The 25,859-nt window shown below is 41.3% G+C and overlaps 1 protein-coding gene across 1 annotated transcript; it reads right to left on the bottom strand.

The window, feature by feature from the left end:
- Positions 1–219: 219 nt before the first annotated feature.
- On the bottom strand, positions 220–24,592 carry rab11fip2 (RAB11 family interacting protein 2 (class I)). Its single transcript, XM_079560357.1, has 5 exons — positions 24,170–24,592; positions 15,633–16,048; positions 13,563–13,926; positions 8,898–8,961; positions 220–736 (listed from the first exon to the last, which is right to left on the bottom strand). Exons 1-5 carry the CDS (start codon positions 24,520–24,522, stop codon positions 521–523), a joined length of 1,413 nt encoding a protein of 470 aa, XP_079416483.1. The 5' UTR covers positions 24,523–24,592; the 3' UTR covers positions 220–520.
- Between the last annotated feature and the right edge of the window lie 1,267 nt (positions 24,593–25,859).

Genomic DNA, 25,859 nt, shown 5'->3' with positions numbered 1-25,859 from the left:
AACGAAAACTCTGCTCTTCGCTTACGTTTGCCAAGTCATGTGATTTTTTTTCTCTTTAAAACAACCGAGAAGTTTTTATCTATAGCAATAAATTAAAAAATTGTTGCACATTATCTGCAACATATGCCAGTGCTTGTAACGTAAGACCTGGAGTTGGCAGATGAATAAATGTAAAACTCACAAAATTGTACAAGAAAGGATACTGAAAACCACTGGGCTTCACATGTAACATCAAAATTCAAACTTAAATGGGATTGTGTGTGTAATTCTAACCAAAAATGAGAGAAACAAACACATTTATGACATCTGGCGTCACCTTTCGCACAATAGGAATGAAACTTGTGCCGAAAAGGCCACAATTTTCGCACCGACTTCAGTAGCCAAACCATTCAAATGTCTATTAAAAACTGCATTCACTTATAAAAACTCAACTGAATTCGGCGTCCATAAAAGTCCCATTTGTTCCCATCCACTCCACAAGATAAGATTACTGTAAAGCCACCTCTGAAGCCTTGGTTTACTATTTTTTACCAAACTTCCCTGCTTTCTTCTTGGGCTCGTAAGGCGTGCGGAGAATGCTGGGCGTTTCCTCCATGACGCGCACTAGCAGGTCGTCGATGTAGTCCTCCAGCTCTCGGATGTGGGCGTCCTTCTTCCTCACCACCTCCTTCTGTTTGATCAGCTCCTGGACCACCTCCTCAAAGGACAGGTTCCTATAGGCGGCGATGCTCTCCACCTGGAAGGCACAGGCACAGAGCAAGATTGCAAGATAGATAAAACCTTTAAACCTGAATAAATAGAGCTATTTCAATCACTAGTTGTGGTCCAAACACGGAGATGAACTACTTTTCCCCACAAATGTCAAATATCGATTTCTCTCTACTAGGAGTATAAAATATAGGTTACTTCCATAGGACAAGGAAGCAAATCATTCACACTCACATCATGCACACACTGAAAGCAACAAGGAAATAAATTTGAGTAATGTATTCACATACCATTAAACGAAACAAGTATGGTATCGGGAAAAAAAAAGTTAAGGTACTCCTAGTATTGAAGTAGGTACGGGGAATCAAGTTTTAACGTCTGTTGGTCCAGGGACAGCATTTAAGCAAGTTACTTGTTTGTTTCAGCTCAAATAAATGATACAAAAAGGTTTTAAATGTGTTTCATGGAAAAAAAATGGCATTATTTTTTCTGTTTTAGGGTTCTATATGACAAATAATTTAGGATAAGTATCAGAAAAAGTATCTTTCAGGTATCGGTATAGAAAACCAAGTATCGTTAAAGCCCTATCTACAAGTGATACACATTTAAAGAAGTTTATGTTAATGTTTGAAATTAAAAGATACATTTTGGATTTATCTTCTCTTAAGTTTGTTTTCGGTCTAAATCTGTTACATATAGTATATTATTTGGAAATGCCGGATTAGTAACTATTATCGAAACACTTTTACACTTAAAAAAATTAATGTAGTATTTTCACCAAACAAAGCCCCACAGTGTAGTCATTGTTCATTCGCGCCAAACTCAGCGGGTTTACCAATCTGTGCCATCACCCCCTCTGAACACCGACCCCTCACTCACACACTACATTCATCCTGGCCTATTGTACATGTTTTAAGTGTACAATAGGTTAAAGCACAGACACTCAACGATCCCCGACTTTCTCGTTGTGAAGCATGAGTGCCAACTGCTGTACCACCATGCGGTCCTTTTATGCGAGTAGTTATCTGTGTTGCTACTTATTTAGATACTTGAATAATATAATATTAATTTATAATTTATAATAGTAATACTCTGCCCATAACGGCACTTGAGCAACAGTTTGCAGGTAATAGAGATTGAGCAGGTGATCTTAGAGGATACTATGCCCCACTAAGGCTTGGAGCGCTCAAAAATGATTTAAAAACTCTTTGAACGGCCTTCATTTCTACACATGCATATTCACATCTACACAATTCCATTACATGGGACTGATTTCTGTGATGTATTAACATATTTTCCAACAATATGTATTCCTTGGTTATAAATCTATTTTTTAAGTATTGTCTCAAAAGGCAACAACTAACAGATCTTACCCATTTATCAGTGATACAACATTATTTCTAAGGATCATATGTTTTTCACCTTACAGCTGTGTTTTGCTGTTTATGCAATAAAAATAAGTAGGTGTTTGGCAAGTCAATTACCATCTGACAAATACACGATACGCCAAGCTCTCATAATACACAAACAGAAACTGCAGTAATTAGACGTGTCGCCTGAAGTGACACGAACTGTCATATGTTGATGTCGCCGCTCAGTCACTAATAAAGGCTAATTGGGAGTATTTACGACGAGGCCGTTCTCAGAGGATTACATGGCATACGGCGCAATGCCATATAAAGAGACTGCTATGATTGGAGCAATGAAAAACAGACTACAACAACTCCTTTTATGCAGCAAAACCTTTCATCTCGACAGGTTTTTTTAAAAGTATGTGATCTAAAGAGGGTGTATCAATTTGATCTGCATCTCCCATTAGTATTTTGTATTACAGGTAATTATTCTGGGATGAAATTACTAATCTTTTAATAGCCTGGACAAAATGTGAAAAATAAACGAACCATTGTTTTATATGCCTACAGCAAAACTCCCCCAATAACGTCTGTGTAGGCTCATAATCTTCTTCCTCAGGTGACTAATATTAGTAAAAGGCCGATCCGTGATTTAATTCCTCCCATCAAAAGGAATACGATGACTAAAATGGTGATGCAACAGGAGCCCGGGTTTGCTCTTTGCGGCCCGTTTGGAGCGGCGCAGTGGACGGTATGTGCGGCCGGATCGTATTGCCCGGCTGTGAGAGGAGCTGTAATCGTTTTTAATGAGGGAGCACTTTATCGCTCCAGTGCTGGGCATCCTCCCCCTGTTTAAAATACCACTCTTATCATCTTCCACTCCCATGCGCTGCCCGGGCCTCCGCTGCTGGGCAAAGACAATGGCTGCTTACCTGTTATCTAATCGCCCCGACAGCAACAAAAAAAAAAAAGAAAATGGCTACTGTGTGTAAGCGTGTGTGTGTGCTCATGTTTGTCACTCATACGGGGACTGCGCTGCACATTTTGGGGGGTCATTTTGTCCTTGGAGGAAAATACAGCGTGTGCGGGTGAGGCTTATGTGTGTGTGAATTGGCAATACAATGTGTAGGGTCGATTTGATGCTAACGTTACTTCTTTGTTATTGGTGTCCTCCTCCTGGAAAGTGCCCACCCGTAACAAGTGCCTTCACTACAAAACACGTGTGGCCATTTGCTACCACCTATTTTTAGCCTAAATACCAGTACATGCTGGCAACAATGGTGTTTTGCCTGAACAGTATTTTAAAACCATGTAATGTATAATTTAGAACTTAAGATTCAGAACTATGTCTAGTTAAAGGGGGGTGATTATGCATTTTTCCCGATATTTGGTAGTCATTTCAAAAAACACCTTTATTACAATCTTACACTTTGTTGGTTAGAAAATGCAATACTGATCTAAAACAGCCAATCCTATGAATGCGCTGAAAAAAGCCCCTCCCACTCTCCCCTCTTCTTGCTCCCCTTCATTGTGCAGTTGCTTCAATAGTATGTTCACTTTTGACAGAAACCTACATGAATTAAGAGATTCAATCTAAGTTTTGAGAAGATTTGGTCCGGTCTTAGATCATATAAAACATCTTATCGCCAATGTAACAAGTCATTATTCTCTTAATTCAGATTATATTGTATAATTTCAAGTGAAATTAAATATATTATATACTATAATGTTAAAAGTAAAAATTCATTTGTCTGATTTCAAAGTGGGTTTCATGCTTGTTCCATTGGCATTAGCATTTGTATCTTTGTCTTAGATTAGTCCAAACAGACTCAAATTCAACACAAAGAACCTTTATTCAAGCAATTTTAAGTCATTTATCTCATTTAAGATGCTAATTTTTCCAGTGTAGTGCTTTACTTTGGCCTAAAATTGGCGGCTTCGGCCCTCGGTCTTTTTACAATGAAAAAAATTGGCCCTCCGTTAAGAAAACTTGCCTACCCCTGCTCTACTGAACACTGAAAGATTCCGCACACAACTCCAGGTATGTTTTTGATGTGCTTCACAGCTTCCCGGGCTCGATTCCCACCTGGACGGGGCCTTTCTGTGTGGCGTTTGCATGTTCTCCCCGCCTGCCTAGCTTTCCTCCGGGTACTCCGGTTTCCCCCTACCACTAAAAACATGTACAATAGGCCAGGATGAATGAGGGTGTGTTTGAGAGTGCGAGTGTGGGACAACGGAGGAAAATCAGCCCATGACTACAATATGGCGAGGTGTGTTTACATGCATGAGCCCAATATATGTTCAAAAACATGCACCGTCCCCACCAAATATATAAATAAATGCATCAAAATATTTCATAAACATTGTCTATTTGTGCCCCCAGAATTGAGGTAAGCATTTTCAAATCAAATACTGATTATGCTCTGCAATGTTAATTTCTGCACACAATTTTACAGTAAAATGATCAGATAATCAGAAAGAAGAATGAACACTGGGCTGTAGGTTGGTTTCTCCAATGACTAAAGCCAGTTTGTATATCAACACTACAAAAAGTATATATCAAGCATTGGCTTAAATGACTTGAATTGAGGAAATGTATCTCGTTTTGAGTGGTTTTCACTCATTTAGACACTTTTCCTGATCGGACCAAGTTTACTTTGCTTGTTTGAGGACATTTCAGACCAGTTCTAGGGTAAATCTCGCTTGAAATAAGAGGACATTTCAGACCAGTTCTAGGGTAAATCTCGCTTGAAATAAAGTAAAATTGCCAATGAGATAAGACCTATTTTCTTACCCCATTGGCAAAGAAAATGACCTGAAATAAGGACGAAATGTATCGAAACGAGTCAGAAACATCTCAGAACAAGTGAAATAATCTAGGACAAATGCCCAAGAACTTCTTAACTAGTGAAAACAACTAAAATTTGGATTATTATGCTCAAATTGAGATGTTTATAATGATCTAGTTAATTATTTTTTGCAGTGAATACTTGCCATAAAAACCTGACCCCAATCAAATCCTATTTAGTTCATACAAAGATAAGATAATCCTTTATTGATCTCAAAATGGAGAAATTCACTTGTTACATATATGTCTATGTTCATATCTTGCTGTAAAACCAACAGTTTGAGTTGTGATTGTAGTACCTTTGCTAACCTCTAACAGAACATGCGACATACAGTATTGAGTATGGTGCTTAAGTAAGCACCAATAAAAGAATGCATGTCTATGTAACGTCCCCATAACACACATGTGCCTGACTGTATGTAGTGTGTGTGAGGTGAAATGAAATATTTGCCGCTGAGATTAAATGCCCGATGTAAGAATGTAAGGAGGGTTTGAAGAACAGAGCCAGTCACTGATTCTGAACAAAAAGAGTGGAACGAGAGGGAACGTGATCTACTGCGGCGCTATAGACCGACCAGACCAGCGGCTCTGAGGCCCGTGACGTCACCCATTGATTTAAACAACCAGACTGGGAAGACTTTTAATTAGGGAGTTATCGGGTTTATTCACCCACGAGTGACCTCATACTGACCAATGGGCGGCAATGCAGGAGTAAGATGATGCAAGTTAGCCACAGTGAGATACAGGTGAGCGTTTTTCAGAAGTTTGCCTTTAGTATTGCTTGCATCTGGGACAAAGTATTATTTTATCAGTGACCCATGATTCATAGAGAGCTCCACTGATTTCACAGACAATGATGGACGTACGTTATGCCTGGAAAGTGCAGTACATGAGAAGCCACTAGGCATTTGTTGGCAGACCATACTGAAAACCAAATGAGTGATGATGAATCAGATCATTTCCTTTAGCAACTATTTTAGGCCCAAACAGAAAATACAGAAATAATTTGTGTCTAATAAAATTATTGACAAAAATTAACCACATCTTAAGAGCACTTTGTGGAAAATGACTTGTTCCTCATCGTTATTTTCGATCAAGACCTGATGTTGCCATATATAAAATCAATAATTGGTCATTAGCTGAAGCCCTAGCTATAATGAATGCTCTGCAACTTGATTACCACTCTTCAAATGTGCCAACAAAGCGTATTTTTTCCATTGCTCCCCGTATGCATGCACACACAGCCCTGTCACACTCGCACTTGTGCTAACAGAGTAATAATCAGGAGCTTTAGCGGGTGGCGACACAGGCCTGGAAATGACCATGGACTGGCAAAGTGATGATGACCGTTCTTGGCCGATCAGTCGTGAGCCGCCGAGATAAGCCGCAGCTCACTTGGCATTCTCCACTTGTGTCATTACAGTTTCTAATGAGCTGAGCTTGGAGAATCTAAACGGCGCTTTGAAATCGCACCCTCCCTCCCACTCTGTCTCCCTCTCTCCCCATATCATACTCCCCCACTAGGCCTCTGCTCCCTCCATCTCTCCCTTCATCTCCAGTTTCTCCATAGCTCCCTTCTTTCCCCCCTTTTATTCCTCTCACTCTCCTGCTCCGTGAAGCTTTTTTACAAACAGTACACACGGTTTATCTGTGTGCTATTGTGCGCGCCATTTCTCCGGCTACAAGTTGTACAGACGTGCCAAAACAGCCTGTAGTACTTTGTTCATATGCACAATACCAAACGAGGAGCGTCTGGAGTGTTGGTGAGAGGAGGGGTCGATGACGCTCAAACTGCACGGCAGCAAAAATGGTAGAGCCGGTCGTCCATAAGTAAATGAAATATGATTTGAGTAACTAATTTCAATAAATCTGTCCATGGGGCAAGATGATTACACTATCTTGCACCACAGACAGATTTATTGAAATTCTAGTTTGAAATCAAGGACAAATTCAATATAGCAGCTTCCTCCTGCCACTAAAACATGTCCATTAGGCCAGAATGAATGAGAGAGTGAGTGAGGGGTTGGTGGGCCAGAGGGGCGTATGGTGCAGATTAGCAGCCTCGCTTCAGTCACTCGACTCCAGGTCAGCTGTGGCTGCAACAGTAGCTGAGTAGCTCACCACCAGATTAAAGACAAACAACCAGGCCTGTCCCAAAAAGAAGTTCGATATAATGAGCCTACAAATTATTGAAGATCTTTTAAGTCACAGAAACTTTAAAAGCTTAAAGGAACAGGCCACCATTTTTACATACTGAGATATATTCTTGAATGAGCTTAGACGTGTTGATACACTCCTGTCTGGTCTCAGTGCCCTTAGTCACGCAAAACGACCAAAGATGTTATTAGGTGTAGGATGTTATTATTATATTTGGCCTCTCCCAATGTATTCCTATAGCTCCAAACGGGAGTGAAGCTAGAAGCTACCACGCTGTTCCACGGGCACACACGAAGACTAGACAAGTACACATCAATTCGTCTAAGCTTAGATAAGAACATCTCTCAGTATCGAATAACGGTGGCCTGTTCCTTCAAAGGGACTATACAGAGTTTAAAAATGTTAAAATTATGTATTTTCCTCCCCCTACATGTTCTAGTAATGTCCTAATGTGTAGAATGAGCTCAGACCTATTCGCCACAACTCCACTGTCACTCAAAAGGTTGTTACTTCGGGTCCAAAATGTCTTGCACGAGCTTAATATACTAGAAGACGCAGTTACATGTATGACCTGAGGTGGCAGTAGTGAGTATAAAACAGCCGTCTTGCATCTAGCCCCTTTAAACATAACAGTACAGCTATGTTTGTCCTTAACCTGAACAATACAGCTTACTTTGGGTAAAAAAATAATATATTACTTTCGAAAAATATTGACAAAACGATCAATAGAGTAATTATCATAACAGCCCTACAGAGAGAGACTTGAGACAGAAGCTATTTAAGGGCAACAAAAGTGCAATCCATCATCATTATTATTAAATACTAACACACCAAACATCCCTGATCTCCTGCGCACCATAACCACACAAAGTAAAGTGAAGCATGAACACTTGGAGGATGCGCGTGGGATTTGACGAGGGGCTCATCGCGCTTCACCCGCTGTGCCACAGACCATCACTTTTTTCTGGGCACATCCGGCCAAGCTGCACTCTGCACTCGGGCCAGGGAAAGCATCTCCTCCGGGTTGGAAAAACTGCGGAGGCTTGTGTACGAGTAAGCAGCTCTTCTCGAATGAACCGTCTGGGAAGCCGCCTGAACGCGCATGTATGTAAGACTTCTGTCCCTCTCCTCCCTCCACTGCCACTTTCCCCCCTTTTCGCTCTCTCTCCTCTAATCTCTCTCCCTCTCTGTGTTTCTCTCCATCCCTCTCCCCCCCCGTCTGTGTTGTTAATTGGGGCCTTGAAGCCAGTGAGAAGAGAGCCGGCGTCTCTGCCAGGCTCAGTGTACAAGGGGGGGGGGGGCACATGTGCAGTTAGCGACAGCCACAAAGAAAAAGGTGAGGAAAGCCATTATCGCCACTCTCTCCTACTCATTTACCCATCACTTCCACCGCCGCTACGCTGGTAAATGCCAGGTCTGCTGCGTAATAGCTGCCAAAATCTCGCTTCTAATTTGAAATAACACCCGGACTATTAAGAACAATTACCTAAGTTATGTGTAATTATCAAAAGTTGTTATTTCAAAGTGTATTCCTCCCAATTGCTGTGCACTTTCTCACCCCGCGCGCTTCCTAATACAATCGAATGGGCCGCAAACCGATGTACTGCTAATTAGTTGAGTGGCACGTCTGAATTTTCAAAGGCCTAAAAGATCAATGTCACCAGCTGCTCATGTCAAATCAACCTCCGCAATTAAAAAAACACAGGCCTTAATGTAATGCCATAGGAGTGACGGGTGGAGGTCGCGGCTCGTTCTTCTCAATCGGCTGTCAAGTAAATACGACGTCGTGACAATATGTTTTAATGAGACGGGTCACGGTCGTGTGAACTTACGCTTTTCTTCTTGTCTTTCCTTTGTCCAAATACGCCGTCTTCACTTCCGGTGGATTTTCTGTCACTGCAACATCAAAACAACAGTGTGAAGTTTAATTAGTGGAGTTTGCAGGACTCGTGAAATCTGTCATGAGTTTTTTTTCTTTTCTTTCGTTCCAACATTTAACATTTAAAAGTTTGGGTCACGGCAACAACAAATTATTTACAAGCCTACTTTTAAGGAGGGCTCTTTGTATCGGTTGATATCGGTATTAATATTACTAAACCTCATACCTTCATGCATAAAGGAAAGCATTCTGAGGAAAATATCTGAAAACATTTATTATGCAATGAATGAAGTACTAAACTACGAAACAAGAAATTACCCTTTTTCACAAAGAAAAAAACGACTAAAAATTTAGGAGATCTGACTAGGGATGGGACGATAATGAAATTTGGGGTCACGATTATCTTGGCCAAAATAATTGCGATTAATGATATTATCACGATATTTGACTATGGTTTAAAAACATCACCGAAACTGCAGAAATGATGGGGATTGGGCATGTAAATGTCATATTGTATGGGACAAAGTAAGTATTTAAAGGCACGCTGTGTAATATTTTTGACTATACTGTTGCCATCAATACAAAACATGCAGCTATTGAGCAGCTCCGCACAGAAAATACTGTTTGTGCAGTGGGTAATCAAAGAATGGATTTGGATAACCCCTCCTGGAACCGCCACCTTAACATGGTGGGGGGGTTTGAGCACCCGAATGATCCTGGGGGCTATGTTGTCAGGCCTTGGTGCGTGGGGTCGCCCACGGCAAACAGGTCCTAGGTGACGTCAGACAAAGAGCGGTTCAGAAGCCCTTATGAGAGACCAACAGGCCTGGTTTGAATCATGAGGCCGTCCTTCTGTGGACCCACCACCTGCAGGAGGAGCCATAAGGGGATGGTGCAATGTGATTCCACGACCCGTCAACGGACAAGTGGAAGAAAATTGATGGATGAATGGATGGATTTGGATGAGGAATTAACCTTCTGAAATCTTAAAAGGAACAGGCCACCGTTTTCACATACTGAAATATGTTCTTACCTGAGCTTAGACGAGTTGAGCATTTGGCCTCTCCCAGTGTATTCCTATAGTTCCAAACAGGGTGAAGTTAGAAGCGAGTGCTCTTCCACGGGCACGCACAAAGACCAGGCAGGTACGTATCAACTCGTCTAAGCTCAGGTAAGATCATATCACAGTATGGAAGAACTGTGTGCTCTCAGTCACGCAAATAGACAAAAGATGTTGATAGCATTTGGCCTCTCCCAGTGTATTCATATAGCTCGAAATGGTATGAAAAAACGGTGGCCTTTAAATACTGCTGACTTTAGTCACAACCCCATGGAGACGTACCCACTTCCGGTAAAGTTACCGGCACTGGTTCTCTGATGGATTTAGCAATTATCTTCTAGCACGATAGTCAAAAAATGTGGCGATCGACAAAACTGACGCATTTTTCATCGCGATTAACGATATTATTATTTATCGTCTCACCCCTAGATCTGACTTTACCAAAACTTATTGTCAAATTACTCCACTTAACTTTTCGATAGCACTTTCAAGACTTGCATCCAGGGAATGCATGAGTTTCTAGATTTAACTTTTTGTGCCGCAGCGACCGCAGCCTCCAGACACTTATCAGAGAAGGATTTTATTTTGTGTTGCATTAATCTGTCATTAAAGCGTCCCAAAGAAGACCTCACTTGGGTTCAAGTCAACTCAGGAGAGTGCCAGGTCATTATTATTTTATCTTTAAGGCCTTGGACTGGTCGGCCATGCAGTGGAAGACTCTTGATTTATGAGATGGAGCTTTCTGGCTTTCTTGACAAATACAGATTTTTCCTAGCTTGGCCAGTCATACGATTCTCTGCTTATTCTCAACATTTTCTCTTCTTCAAATATAATGAGAAAGAGGTGTGTGTGGCTGGACAGGCTAGATTTCCCCAATAGGAGAGTGTTTTCTAAAACCTGGCAGTCGGTTTGGGAGATGAGTCCATGTTCCACCTGAAATGGTCCAACTTTAAACAACACCTCACCTCGAGTTGAAAAAAAAAAAAAAAAAGGTCGTTTTCTGGCCACTTTATGTCCTAAATGACCAGTGTGCTGTGGCTTTATGACAAAGGCGGCAGTGAGGATGACGGACTGAAGCGTTCGCAGATAAGTGGTTAATTGCGTGGTCTATCGGCCCAGTGGATCTCATTACCGGAGCTCAGAGGGCCTCCTTATCGAGCCGGGGCCCTTTAAAGACCCACTAATGACACCTCTGCGTCGATAAACCAGAACCCAGCCACACCGCGCAACAACTCTTCAAGCAACACAGGAAACACGGGGCTCGCGCAACTGTCTGAACAATAACACTCGACAAGTCGGGGGCCGAGGGAGCAGATATCAATCAACGGGGTTTTTGAAACTCCACCGGGCGCTGTAAGGAATATACCCCCGCGCAGGGTGCCGCCCCGCTGGGAGGCAACAACAGGTCCAGGGGCACAGGAGCTGGACATTAATAACGATATAGTTTGGAGCTTTGTAACTGCAATTGTAGTTTTAAGGCGAGACACTGCAGGTGAATAGGGAAAAAATTTTTTTTTTAGAGATATCAATTTCAAACGTTTGCTGAACATTACAGATATAAATATGAGAAAAAAATGTATTGCGTTTGTTCTGTCATTTTATGTTTTCACATAAAAATAAGGCATTATGAGCATTAAAATGGCCAAAATTGCCTATATTTTGGGCAACGAAATCAAAATAATGAATTGAGCCAGATTAAAATTTATGGTTTTATTTTATTGACATATTAGTAACTAAGATTTTTTCAGAGGGGATTTGGGATATTTTGTTTAGTTTTTCAATAAACTAATTATCAGTGAAAAAATCTGTAAAAACTTTTTGGTTTCAAAACTGAATAAATCAGGCTAGGAATTAGATATTAAAAAATCCCTCTGAGAAAACTTCAAAATATTATTAAGTCCAAGACTGGAAAGTTTGGAGTCTGTTGGAGCTACTATAAGGGCTCACATGCTGCCCGAGTGCGGCCTTCTCTCATTCAGAGAAAAAGTTTTGTAGCGAGTGCGCATGCGCGGCCCGTTCTTCGACTCTTCCGCACCAGCGTCTCGTAGGAGGAAAAATACCATATTTGGGTGAAAAGCGTCATCAGGACACGTGGATGTAAAATCTGTCAATATTTATGAATGAATACCCGCGGGAAAGACGGCGTTTCTACGCGGCGCAGCAGCTACTTCCGGGTTGCCCCCACCTCACAGGCGACAAAACATCATAAAATAAACATCATAAGGGGTGAGTTTTGTAATTTTTATTCTCTGACGTGAAAACTAAGATGTAAAGGGAGGAAAACAGATAAAAATCTCCACTTCGACCACTGCGTGAAAAATCAATACTTTCACCTGCCGTGTCTAGCCTTAAATTCAAATTAAATTAATTCATTGTGATCAAAAACTTGGGCTGCCCTGCGTAATTATTTGTCAGATGTTTTGATGAACAGACTACAGGGAAGTGTATCTAAAGTGCACTAACAAGACGGGCCTGTGTGACCTTGACTTGGACATTTACAGCAAAGGATTATCTCAAAGATGTTTTTTTTCATATTCTACGTATCACCGCCTTTTGCTGCAACTTTTCAACGACAGGACTTGCATGTAGGATCTCCATCAGCAACAACAACACCATGGTCATCTTTTGGATCCCCAAAGATGTCACACACTGTTTTCTTCAATCGCTGTTTAGGGTGGATGCACCTCTGGAGGAGAGTGTCCTTCTGTAGACACGAGTGATTTCAGCTGAATCTTGGCTTCTAAAATTCTTACGGTTAACCTACCGCGCCCTTTAATAATCGTGGTAATCATAAAACCGGTTAATGTTGACATCCCTAGTTGAAAATTGACCTAAACATAAATGGTAAAGAACATGTCAGTGTCCAAATGTCTTTATGTGAACGATAGCTGTAGCTTTTTACATTTTAATATCAGTTTATTATTATGGATTGTGTCAAGAATTTTAGATTAAGCTCATAGAGACGAGTACAGAGCAAGATTTCTCTCTGTACTTTGTGCCTTGAAAAAAGATCGAAGCAAAGTACCATCTATCACAGAGGTGGGCAATCTGCGGCCCGGAAGCAATTTTATCCTGCCCTCGATACTCTGTCTATAATTCTGTATCTCCCTCCCGGAATTGTGTAGTGGCGTATAAGAGGCACCAGAGTGGGCTCAAATTACTCTATATTTTAAAATCAATTTAATTCAAAAGGGATATAAATATACTGCTAAGTCACTGCAGTTCGAATGAAATGGAGCAGAGAGAAGAGGGTTCTCTTTGTTAACTTTACAATCACTTTACGTCAGTCTGTTATTTTTTCTTTTGTTACAATATTTGCTATTACCATCAAGATATAATTTTGACAAAGTTATCGCTGATGCTGCCCTATAACTCAACACAGGATACTCGTGTGGCCCCTTGTAAAAATCAATTACCCACACCATCGATAACTTTTCACTGTTCAAATACAATTCTCAATCTCGAGTTGACGACCCAGGGATTTTTCTTCTTTTAATTACATAAACATTTTGGGGGGTAATTTGGAAAACTTTGGGCGGGACACGTTTATGTTTTGACCTTGGTTTGAAGTTGGAGCTGAAGGGGTTGGTGTCCGCCTGCTGCCCGTCGCTGGCGAAGGGGTTCGGTGAGCGCAGGTCTCCGGTGCTCCCCACCCGCGTCCCGTTGGAGCTGCTGCTGCTCTTGCGCCCCTCTTTCTTCCCGGTCACTCGCTCCAGGAGGCTGATCTTCTCCTTCTTGTCCTTGGAGCGGTCCCACAGCTGCTGGCCCCCCGCCTCGCCCTCAAATGGGTTGCGGTTGCGTGGGAGCGTGGCATACTTCTGTGGCAGGCCGTCGGTGATATCAGTGAAGGGGTCAGCGTGGCCCTCTCCGTCCTGGAAGCCTGGCACCTCGCTCTGGGAACGCCTGTGAGGAGCCGAGCCTCCTGTGGGTAAACATCAGATATGAGGTTAGCTCAACATGTGCTGCCCTGGTTCACAGAAACCGTGTGCCAGCCGTAATGCGTTAATGGACTCTTATACATTACATTAGAACTATGAAGTATCCTGATTGGTGGGACACAACCAACATGTTTAATCAAGTTAATTATGGCCTTTGTAATCAATTAATCACATTTAAGCAACATTTATTTAGGGGTTCTATGTATTTTTAGAGGTATATTTCCGATGCTACTTTGTATTTTCTTACATTTTAACCTCTTACCCTCTGCCTTAAAGGGGCTAGATGCAAGTTAGCCATTTTATTCTCGCTACTGCCACCTCAGGTCATACGTGTAACTGCAGCTTCTATATTAAGCGCGTGCAGGACGGCCCTTCGGACCCGAATAAACACCTTTTTGAGTGACAGTGCAGGATGTTAGAGGCAGTTGTGGTGAACAGGTCTGAGCTCATTCTACACATTAGGACATTGTTGGAACATGTAGGGGGAGGAAAATACTTAATTTTAAACTCTGTATCGTCCCTTTAAAGTGATAGTCTGCAAAGTGAGAAGAGTAATAATCAAATTCCTCCCTTCTTTAACCAGAAAGCCCTTCTTAGTTTGCAAAATGAGGAGAACAGGAACCGAATATTCGAAAAGCAAACAAACAAACAAGCTCCTCCCCCTCCCTCCTGATTGGACCTGATAGACCGGTCCACAGGAAAAGCTCATCTCATTGGTCAATGCGGGAGGACACTAGACTCTGATTAGTTGCTGAGATCCGGGAAGAGGGACTTCACAAAAAATAATAGATATAAAGTATATTTTTGTTACTTTGCAAGACCAGATTTTGCACATTTTATAGAATTTGTAAAACATGTAGAATTCCAGACAATCACTTTAACAGAGTACATTTTGTTCAGTTCAGCTTTACTCAAATTTAAAAAGTTACAGCCTATATGGGCCAGTGTAATGCCTCATTTGAAACCCACAAAACTGATTTAAACTGCTCTTTTTCCTTGCGTTGTTGCCGTGTTGTAGCAACTTTTTCGACATTTCTTTTAATTGCGTTATTGCTACATTGTTGTCGCTATTTTGATGTTTTTTTGTTTTTTTTTCCAAGAAAGTCAAACTGGAGAAACTGTTTCAGGTGGAGGTTAAGAGGTTAAATTATTTTTGTGCGGTCCTTCGTTTAAGCTTCTTTCACTGAAACAGGAGCTCTGATTGTCTTAGATTTTAGCTTTTGTCACACAAAATTGCATTTACATTTAGGGGTAAGTTAACCTCTTAACCCCTGCCTTAACCAAGTGCATTTTCTCCAGCTCAACTTTACCCAAATCAACAAAACTAATCTCTAAACTGATCCTTTTCCTTGCGTTGTTGCCGACATTTTTGCCACTTTATCAATCACTTTTAAATTGCTCTTTTGTGGCATTTTCATCCTCATTTTGTCCATTTTTTGTCGCTATTTTGGCACTTTTTTCAAGAAGCTTTTAGATTTGGGTAAAGCCAAACTGGAGAAAATGTGCTCAGTTCAGGAGGGGGTTAAGCGGTAAACTGTGGCCTATTTCTCATGGAGAACAGCATGGACAGCTTTTGTCACCTGTGGCAACCGTGAGTGCCAGAAATAGCTGGTGACCACTTCCCTATTGCCTTTGTGACCGTCATTCATCTGTAACAATGACACGAACAAAGCAAAGCCTGAACCCTTACCTCCAGTCTCTTCTATGGAGTTCATGGAGTCCAGCTTGGGCCTAAAGTTGTTCCCGATCAGATCCGACATGGAGTGGGCCGCGGAGAGCTTGTGAGCGCCAGCCAGCAGCGGCCGCTTCGCTTTGGCTTCGGGTGCCGAGGGGGCCGGGGGATCGGCGGGGGCCTGCTGAGATCTGGGCTCGTGGTCGGACAGGGCGGAGCGGGGCAGGATGGCGGAGGATGTGTCGGAGAAGCCGCTGTCGTGTTTGCGCCCTTTGATCTTGTGCTTGAGCTTGAAGAACGGCGAGCGCGGCTTTTCCTTCATGGAGAGGTCGAACATGCTGGCCGTCATGTTGTTCCTCATGAACTGGACGCTGACCTGGATGCGGCCGCGCTCCTTCTTTTTGTTGCTCGGTTTGGACTCCAGCGCGTACCAGCTGAAAGGGCAGAGAGGGGATGTGGGTTAGCCAAAATGAAGAGTGACACTACAGAAACACACAGGGGGGAAAAGGCTTGATGGCCGGCGGGTAATGACGTGACGTTCATGACCGACCGGCTCTTTTGAACGGCTCTTTAACCTTGGCCTTAACCAAGCACATTCTCCAGTTCGGCTTTACCCAAATCTAAAAGCTTCTCGGCTAGAGACTTGTAGCCTACAGGTCATTCGAAAGCAAAGACCTACAAAACTTATGTAAACGTTTTGTTGCCGTGTTTATGTCATGTTTTTTGCAACTGTTTTGTCACGTTTTTGTTTACAGCCTGTTGTCTGGTGCAATGCCTAATTTGAAAGCCAAGACCTTGTACTTTCTGAAAATATGTGGTGACAAAAAAGTTTGGATCAGTTATATAGGTCTTAGCTTTATAATGTGGCGTTACAATGGCCTGTAGGCTGCAAGCTTTTAGGCTTTTAAGCTGAATTGGAGAAAATGCGCTCAGTTAAGGCAGGGGTTAAGAGGTTAAGGTGAATGGTTCAAACCGGATCTCAATTGTGAAAAGAGCCAGATCAGTTTTACCCAGAACCCCCCTTAACAAACACAAGAATTAGACCAACGATGCAGCAGGCGACACAAGTGATAGCTTTTTGTGATAAAGTACTAAAAATGATTTTTCAGACAGTTGGAGCCTCTTTTTATTCGTTGTGGCACAAGATTTTATTCACAAAGATGTTATTCAATGTTAGCCCCATTATGATTTTAGATGATTCAAATTAAAAAAGCGTGCCTTTTATCGATTGAGTCTTAGATATTGAGAGTTATTTAGCAGGGGTTGCTAAAAATGCATATAAAGAAAAAGCTAGTCTTTTAAAAGAGCGGATACCAAAGACTCGGCTCCCTGGGCTGAGTCTTTTCTTAATCAATAGATGGAGAGCAGAGCCAAACTAATGTCAAAAACCTATGATCAGTTTCTCGAGATACTACTTTTGCACATTATGTAGACCAGTGGTTCTCAACCTGGGGGGTCACGAGACAAATTTGGGGGTCGCCAGATCATATAGGTAAAATATATATATTTTCAATAGCATATAATCTAATGTTTTATTGTAGCATGTGTTTGCTACTTTGCCAGAGTGCCATCATTTGATTGTAGTTTGATGGATTTTATTTCAGCAATTTGTTTTTTTCTTTGTTTTTTAAGAATTATGTAGGCTAATGTTCCTATTTTTCCCGGTGTGACCTGGGTGGGGGGGTCACAAACCCCAATACCTCTTATACTGGGGGTCACGGCTCCAAAAGGTTGAGAACCACTGATGTAGACAATCAGAAACACACAAACCAACACCTGCACTGAGGCACATTAAGATGTTTTTCTGTTAGATTCCTGGGTTAAACCTCAAACTATAGGCTCTACTACTGCAGAATGATGAATCTTTGAGGCCTTTCTTTACAAAAAAAAAAAAAAAAACATGAAAAAGCCCAGTCAAATGCGCTAAAAGACTATCAAACAATGTGACAAATGGTGAAAATAGCCCAAATTCTCCCTAATGTGCTCTGCCTACTTCTTTGTGGGCAACACTGAAAGGCCTAATTTGAGCAGACTAATCCACAAATGCAGGGGCTTAAATCATTTGACTTTTTACTATAGTGAGAATACTATTTATAATTCAGAGGATAAACATTATTCTTTGTGAAACTGAACATAAGAAATAGCCTCCTGCTGAATAATATAGACCATTTCAGACGGCTTTCGGCGTCTATTTGTTTAACCTCTCTGCTTTTTCAGCTGCAAGTAATGGGATTTGTGCCTTGACTGTGAGCAAAATAAAGTGGCATTTGCACAAATCTGGCCTTTGTTCAGAAACGCAACGACAAGCATTTGGGAAATTGCAAAGCCACGGCGCGGGGCGCACCGACAGTTCATACATGCTAATGAGACCTATCCTCTGTGTCAAAGACCAGGAGAGTGTCCACAAGAAACACAGCCAATTATAATTACAGATACAGCAATGTGCTCAAGTTATACCAATTTTCCTTTAAATATCTGCCTCTGGGACATTGGACCGACTGTATTTACTAAACACTACACTTAATACACCATTTTACACTTATATGCATGGCTCAATGGAAAAGTCACTGGCACAAACCATTTTTAAAAAAGAAATAAGTACTTTCTTATTACGTATATACATTTCCCATCAAGGACGAGGGCTGTCATGATAATTACTATATCCACTTATTCAATAAATAAAAAATAACGATACATTATCATTTGTAGATTTACTAGCATTCCCGGCTATTTTTTCTTTGTAAAACTTTCATTTCTAACTGAAGAAAATTGAATTACATTATATTTCATATTTATTGCAGCTTGTGTGATATTTTAGGATATAATTATGCACTTGTAGAACAAAGGTTTACTCTCATTTTTATGCCTGAGAGTTGAAAGTATCTTGCATCGTTAGAGTCAATAATAATATAGTTTATCGCAATACTTTCCTGCCTTAATATCAAACTTGTTAACGTGACAGGCCTCTCACGGTATTATCTTACATCATCTTTTTGCACGTGAACAGTTAAATATTAAAATATTAAAAAGTTAACGTCTAAAAAGCACTGATTCAGGTTTATTTTTTATTGTAAGTGAAGTTAGTGCCAATCTGCCTTTAAGTTCCAACATACGCCGACATTTTGTACAGTGCTTGACTGTACATGGAGGATACTTCAAATCCTTGCTACGGATGTTATTCTCCCTTACAGTACTTTTTAGAGCTTGATAATGCACTTTAGGGCTGGACGACTCCTCCTCCAACCGCCACCTTAACGTGGTGGTTTGAGCACCCGAAGGATCCTAGAGCTCTGTTGTCGGGGGCTTTGTGTCCCTCGTAGGGTCTCCCATGGCAAAAGGGTCCTAGGTGATGGGTCAGACAAAGAGCAGTTCAGAAGCTTCTTATGAGAGACCAAGAGGCCCGGTTAATCGTGAGGCCGTCCTCCCATGGACCCACCACCTGCAGGGGGAGCCATAAGAGGCTGGTGCAATGTAACTTGGGCAGCTCAAACGGCTGCCCCCACGCCCCGGAAAGTGGAAGAAGATGGATGGACGGATGGGCTAGACGACATGACAAATAAATATCTTTTTATTGATCTCGATTTTCTAATAAAATTTTCTTTTTTCACGCACACACAAATATAATACATGTAGCTGATTCAAGAACTTAGACATATCTTTACTATAATAAACCTCAGCTCAAACAAAAACTAACCCAGTTTCATTGAACACACAAAAAACTACCAGCGTCTCATTCAAACGTATTCAAACTCCAAAATGAGCCATTTCTGACTGTAAACCTGTCCTTTATACATAACCATTATAAAATCCCATGATGATTATTGAGATTGACCAAAGTAGAGACTGCGATTTCAATTAATTGTCCAACCCAAATGCAGTTGAGTTACTAATAATTTCATGCCATGACACATATCGGTCCAGAAACAGACAGATCTTCAATGTATTTTCATTCATCAAACTGAAAAAGCTTAACCTCTTAACTCCCGCCTGAACCCGTCTGAGAGGATAATTTTCCTCACGTCAGATTTTTTTGTTGGGTATTCAACTAATTTTTGTAACTTTGTCATTTTTTTGTCAATTTTTTGTTATTTTTTTTGTCAAATTTTCATCAAATTTTTGTCATTTTTTGTCACATTTCTGTCATTTTTTTGGTCAATTTTTTAATTACATTTTTATCATTTTTTGTCACATTTTTATAATTTTTTGTCACATTTTTATCACATTTTTGTATTTTTTTTGGCACATTTTGTCCATTTTTTGTCATTTTTTTTTGTCAAATTTGTGTCATTTTTTCGTCACTTTTTTGTCTATGTTTTCTCACTTTTTTGTCACATTTCCATCATTGTTTTCATCTCAGTTTTGTTGCTTTTTTCACAGCTTTTTTCCAGAAGCTTTTGGACTGGGGTAAAGCCAAACTGGTGAAAATGTGCTCGGTTCAGGTGGGAGTTAAGGGGTTAAAAACCTACAAACTTCAGCGTTAGTAGGTTTTCTATGTTATAAATTCTTATGGAGACATAGTCTTAGTGAAATGCTATTTGAGACCATTAAAAATGCAATACTGATTCCATTGTGCGTCATTGTCCACTCATGAAAGGCCCCTCTGCTCTGGTCTGCTGCTGCGACGGGTCCCGGGCTGCTCCTCATGTGTGCCGCCCGCCGCTCAAGGCCAAGACAAACCACCATCGAGCCTCCCCCCCCTCGAGCCGGGACCGCTGGGAACCTCCTCACAATCAACAAACACAGGTGCGAGATAATTACCGGGGCTGCCTCCTCCGATATCAGCGCGGCTCTCCTCAATATCGCTGCAGTGGGCCACCGTGACCCGCTAAATAACACCAAGCCCGCGTACAGTATCAAGGGTCTAGCATCATTGTCAGTGTGGGATTAGGCCAATGAGCTAAGAGCCGGATCATTTACAGAGGGGAGAGGCGCTTGAGAAAGTGCACAGCCCCAAGGTGCGTCGGCAAATACAAGCAATCTGCGCTGATTAGGACGTATTGTCACTGTCCCGGCTGATGGCACAGGGGGAAGTGGGAGGATAATCAGCTCCAGGCTCCCACCGGCGGTCAGTCAGTCTGCTGGGCTTTACCTAATGTAACGGTGACTCAGTCCATGACCCCGTTCAGCCAAGACCTCATCATCGTATCATTCTTGTGTTTAGATATAAAGCACGGACACTCCTTCTCATAACAAGTGAATGGGATGGGTTAATGTTTTTTGAGTGGTGTCTAGTGATTTTGGACAACGCTAAATACAGTCTCAGGGTACGATTTGGGCCTCTTCAAAAAATAAACGCAATAAACAACCAATGACAACACTGATGAACGTCATTTTATAGAGCCATACTGCATAACATGTCATGCAGTACATATAATAAAAACGCTTGTCTCCATGGTCGCTTTGCTTTACAGGCAGCCAAACATGAGGTGTAAATACATTCGATCCTCGTCCAAATGCTTTTATTTGATAATCAACTGTAAAAAACAAAGCACTGTATACTTCATAGCTGATATTAGGAGCAAGTTTGGTATGACTTGCTGTTTATTTTCTGTTGAGACATACCAACCTATACATACAGTGGGAGGAAAATGTATGTGAACCCTTTGGAATTTCTGCCTGGTTATAAAATGTGGTCTGATCTTCATCAAAATCATAAGAATGAATAAACAGTATCTGCTTGAACCAATATCACCCAAACATTCACATTTGATCGTAGTTTTATTGGCCACAGTATAATGTAAACGTTCACAGGAGAGCATGGAATAAGTAAGTACACCGCCTGAATCTCACTGAGCTGCAGACGTTTTGTAAAGAGGAATAGTCCATGATTCATCCTGATCGTTGTGAGCGTCTTATCGTCTAAGCCAGGGGTGTCCAAAGTGCGGCCCGGGGGCCAAATGCGGCCCTCAGACCAATTTATGGTGGCCCTCGGCCTCTTGCTGTCTTGGTACACATCACCAGAGATGGACCTTTTTATCTGAAATGTAATAATTCTATACAATTCTAACCTTTTTACTGTGAGACTGAGCTGACATGAAGGTTTTAAGCTTAAATAGAGGTATGGGGCACAATTTAAACCTCTGCTAGTCGAAGTTTTTGCGGCAATAACTACCGATCTACGGCCCTTCAACCCGTGTACGCTTCAATATGTGCCCCCCCCATGAAAAAAGTTTGGACACCCCTGGTCTAAGCAGTTATTGCTGCAAAAGGAGGATCAGCCAGCTATTTAATACAAGGGATCACTTACTTATTCCACGCTGTTGTGAATGTCTCAAGTTAATCAAGATATTAAAAATATAAAAAACTGTCAATTCATTTTTCCATTGATGACAGCACATTGTCCAGGCCCTGAGGCAGGGGAATAGCCCCACACCATGATTCTCCTGCACCGTACTTCACAGTGGGGATAGGGTTTTGATGACATTCACAACACATTTTTGCAGAAATGTGAGAAATTCCAAAGCGTTCACATACATTTTCCTCCCACTGTAAAAAGTCAATGTGGCTTTAATTTGGAGATAATTCTGCAAACATGCTCAATTACTGGACGTCAAGTCACAATAATCATAACCATAATTATAATTATTTTATCAAAAGACAAGTATGTTTTTCCTTATGTTTCTAATTTATGTTGAAATAAAAAGCAATTATTGTGTTTTTGAGTTAGTTTAAAACGGTCAAGCCTAAAGTTTATCTCAATGTCAATATGTGGAGGACAATGAACAATAGTCACTTCCCCTATACCTGGCTACCTTTCGAACAATAAGAACAGGCAGAGCTGTCACAATGGGGGAAGGTAGACAAGACACCAGGAAAATGCTTCAGGCCCCAGAGGATACGGATGAAACAAACTGTTGTAAGAAGCAATATTCCCCTTGCATTTTGAGATCACTCAGCAAAAAAAGACATAATAAATCATAAAACAACTTCCTGAGAATGCACCGCCGACCATTCACAATCAGTATCTCAAAGCTTTTGTTTTGATTTTCCCATGTTTCAACATATTGGATCTGACGTGAGATTTGCACACATAGTTTTGTCTAAGTGAGGCCCCTATAGTGACTAGAAATGGCTCCGAGTACAATAAGCAGTGACGACAAGATTGTTAGATCAGACGTTTTTGCTTATTTGTGTAAGAGTCTGACCATGGCAGAAATGTAAATACATGGGCCTGCCCCAAGTGACCACTAATACAGGATAGAACATACAGTATTGAATGTGACAGCTATACTGTAAAGTAGTTATCATGTTATGACATTATCTGTGTTATTGAATGTGGAATTTTATCACAAACCGCCATGACAAAATATGCCACAACCTTCCTTATCCTTATCTACAGTGCAGGGTCAATACATAAAGTAAACAAAGGAGGAAACAGGTCAGCCTATTGTCAAAGGCATACACCCGCAAAGCATGAAAGCCCTTTGAACCCGCTGTCTCCAGAGGGGTGACTAACAAGACACGCTCAGCCAGATCCACAAGTTTGAACTGGGCACAGCAGCAGCAGCAGCAGCCACTAATCACTCTAAAAATAATCCACAAACAATGGCATTTTATTACTGAAGCCCAAAACAATAGAGGGTCAGCGAGATGGAAAAATGTTGCTATGGCGCTAACTGGACATGAGCTTTAATACTTTATTCAGTTGCTGCACAAATGAGGTTTTAAACTTTGATCAAACGCGTCTGGTGGATCAATTTCATACTTCAAAACGCCACATTAAAGTCCACTTCAAAACACAGGGCAATACAATGCAAAAGTGCCATTTTAATTATCTGACACAGTGGAAAGAACGACGACCTAATTAGGAATAAAATACTGGCTACAACATCCCACGGCCAAAGGGTTCAAATGTGTGGCACTAAAACAGAAGCAGGGCAGTGATGTCATCATGCCATCGCCCACTGATGACTGGAATACTATGTCTGTGTAAGCTTCCCTTTTTTGTCCAGTGTGTGTGGTGAATAAACAGTGCTTTGATCTAATTTGTATAAAGTGAGGCAATATATGCAAATCTGCTTGTTATTTTTGGACTTGGGTTTTATGAAATGACAATAAATCAAGGAGAAGTAATAGAGTGGGCAAATGAAGATATTAATATAACTACTGCATTCCTATGTAACACTGTGACCAGTTTTCTTGGCAAGTTCAGGACTGATTTATAAGTGGCCACTGCAATCCCATTGTCAACATTTACAAAGAAATACAGGGCCCTATGTCTTCGTTAAAGTCTTCACACTGCAAGAAGCATCACCTCGCCCGACTAATTATCTCTAAAGTTTAGGAAGGAATGGAATTTTATCACAGCAGCTGTTCCTGTTCCAACGACAAAACATAACAAAACACTGATTATATTTGCTGCCTATACTTCAAGGTTCATTAGATGAAATAAACAATGGAGAAAACAAGTCGCAGCAGTTTGAAGAAGCTGTAATCGCTTTCCTTTCTTTGTTGCATCAATTTAAGAACATCCAGGTGTTATAAAAGTCTTTCATCCGATTCAAATATTCATGAATAATAGTGCGGCACTCGTGTTGCTGCATTGTCGTACTCACTCAATTTTCTTGCGCTCCTTGTTGTCAAAGATCTCATTGAGATTGATGGACCTCTGCCCCAGGAACTTGTCCATCCCGACGAGAGAGCGGTGCATGACGATCAGCATGAGCTCGTACACCTCTGGGTTCCCCTCAACCAAAAGTCCGGGTAACTCAAAGGAAGCCTCCTCTCTCCACACCGGGTTTAGTGTTTTCTCGGCCACCGATGTTGAGTACTTCTCTTTGCCCAGTTGTATAATAGTGTAGGCATCGTTGGTGCCATTTTTGCCTTTTGGAGATAGGCCAGAGGCTTGTAGGACAGTGGCTTGGACATGGGTTGGAAACCACTTTTGAGACTGCTCACCCAGCGACATGTTCAGTTTTTTTTTTAAATATCTACAGATTCATACATTTGAGTCTAATGTGCAAAAAGGAACATACAACATAACTGTTATTTGTTGGCCATGCTAGAGCGCTAAATTAAAACACTATACAGTCAATGAAGGGTGCGCCAACATGAGCCTCATTATCTGCCGGTGCATAGATGTCCAAGCCACTCGTGAGTCATCTGAAAATAGGAAGAAACAAATGCAGTAAATTTCCCAGAACGAACGTGAGTCAGAAGATTCAAGTCGAGACATTTAAATATAGCTTAATCTCTAAACTATACTCAACTATATGGGGCAAGCAGACCACCTGTAAGAACCTGTAAGAACCTGTAATTTACGGCTATTAAAGACTCAAGTCAAACAGGTCTCCCGCAGAGGGGTGATGTGTACACCTTCCCTGAAGTGATCTCAGTCTGTGTCACACTGCGGAAGGAATCTACAGGGAGGAAATGTCTCTGCTAAATAGTAACAGCCACTAAACATGTCCAAATATAATTAAGCGTACATTTAAGAAAGAGCATGATCACACTTGTCAAGTAGAACATTGAGAGGCTTTAATGTGAAGTCAGGCAATGGTGACATTTAAATAAAGGACGTAAAATGACTTATGAAGGTTGTATGGTTCATATATGTGTAAAAATGATGTTTTAAAAAATCTATTTACATTGAACCTGTTATTGCCAGGTTTGCGTGACTGTGATTGCTCGTTCTTTTCATCTCCAGAGCACTGTCAAAAATAATTCTGATCCAACAAAGCTTTGCCTGATACACGTGGGCCATGCGCTTTCATAAATCAGAAAGAAATAACAGGCTGGCTACGGAGACGTGATTATGTTTGTGGTCAATTTTGGAGAGCGACAGCTACATGCGGCTAGCTGCAGAGCGAACAGCCTGACAACATTAGAAACAAAGCGTCTTACCTCGGTGTCATTTTCACCGATTTGAGGAAGACATGCGGAGCAGAGGAGCCGGTCTACACAGAGACTCTCATGCTGTGATTGACCAGGCAAAGACCGCCCCAGCCGGGTCCATTTCAGAGGAGACTTCTGCAGCCCATAACACTCCACTGTGCACCGTGGAGAGGCGGCCAGTGCTTCCTCCTTCTGCTGCGGCGTCACTTCCGCACCACGGTGACTTGCGTCTGACGTACAGGTGCGTTATTTATTTACTTTTCTGACGCACAGGTATGTAAAATGTAAAAAAAAAAAAGCTATGTAAAATGTATGTATCACTGAACGTCAAAAGATGGGGTAAATGATCCATAATAATAATAATAATAATAATAATAATAATAATAATAATAATAATAATAATAATAATAA

This window comes from Gobius niger (genome assembly GCF_951799975.1).
Source record: "Gobius niger genome assembly, chromosome: 7".
Taxonomy (NCBI): Eukaryota; Metazoa; Chordata; class Actinopteri; order Gobiiformes; family Gobiidae; genus Gobius; species Gobius niger.
The sequence above is the reverse complement of the archived record's forward strand: the minus strand, read 5'-3'. Positions and strand labels throughout refer to the sequence as shown.

Bases quoted from the DNA above. Each gene is read 5' to 3' on its own strand.
- rab11fip2 (XM_079560357.1), bottom strand. From the start codon at position 24,522: ATGTCGCTGGGTGAGCAGTCTCAAAAGTGGTTTCCAACCCATGTCCAA. The intron at 13,927-15,632 runs GTAAGGGTTCAG...GTTTACCCACAG, and splicing joins CTCCATAGAAGAGACTGGAG to GAGGCTCGGCTCCTCACAGG. The intron at 8,962-13,562 runs GTCAAAACATAA...TTGATGTTGCAG, and splicing joins AGCTCCAACTTCAAACCAAG to TGACAGAAAATCCACCGGAA.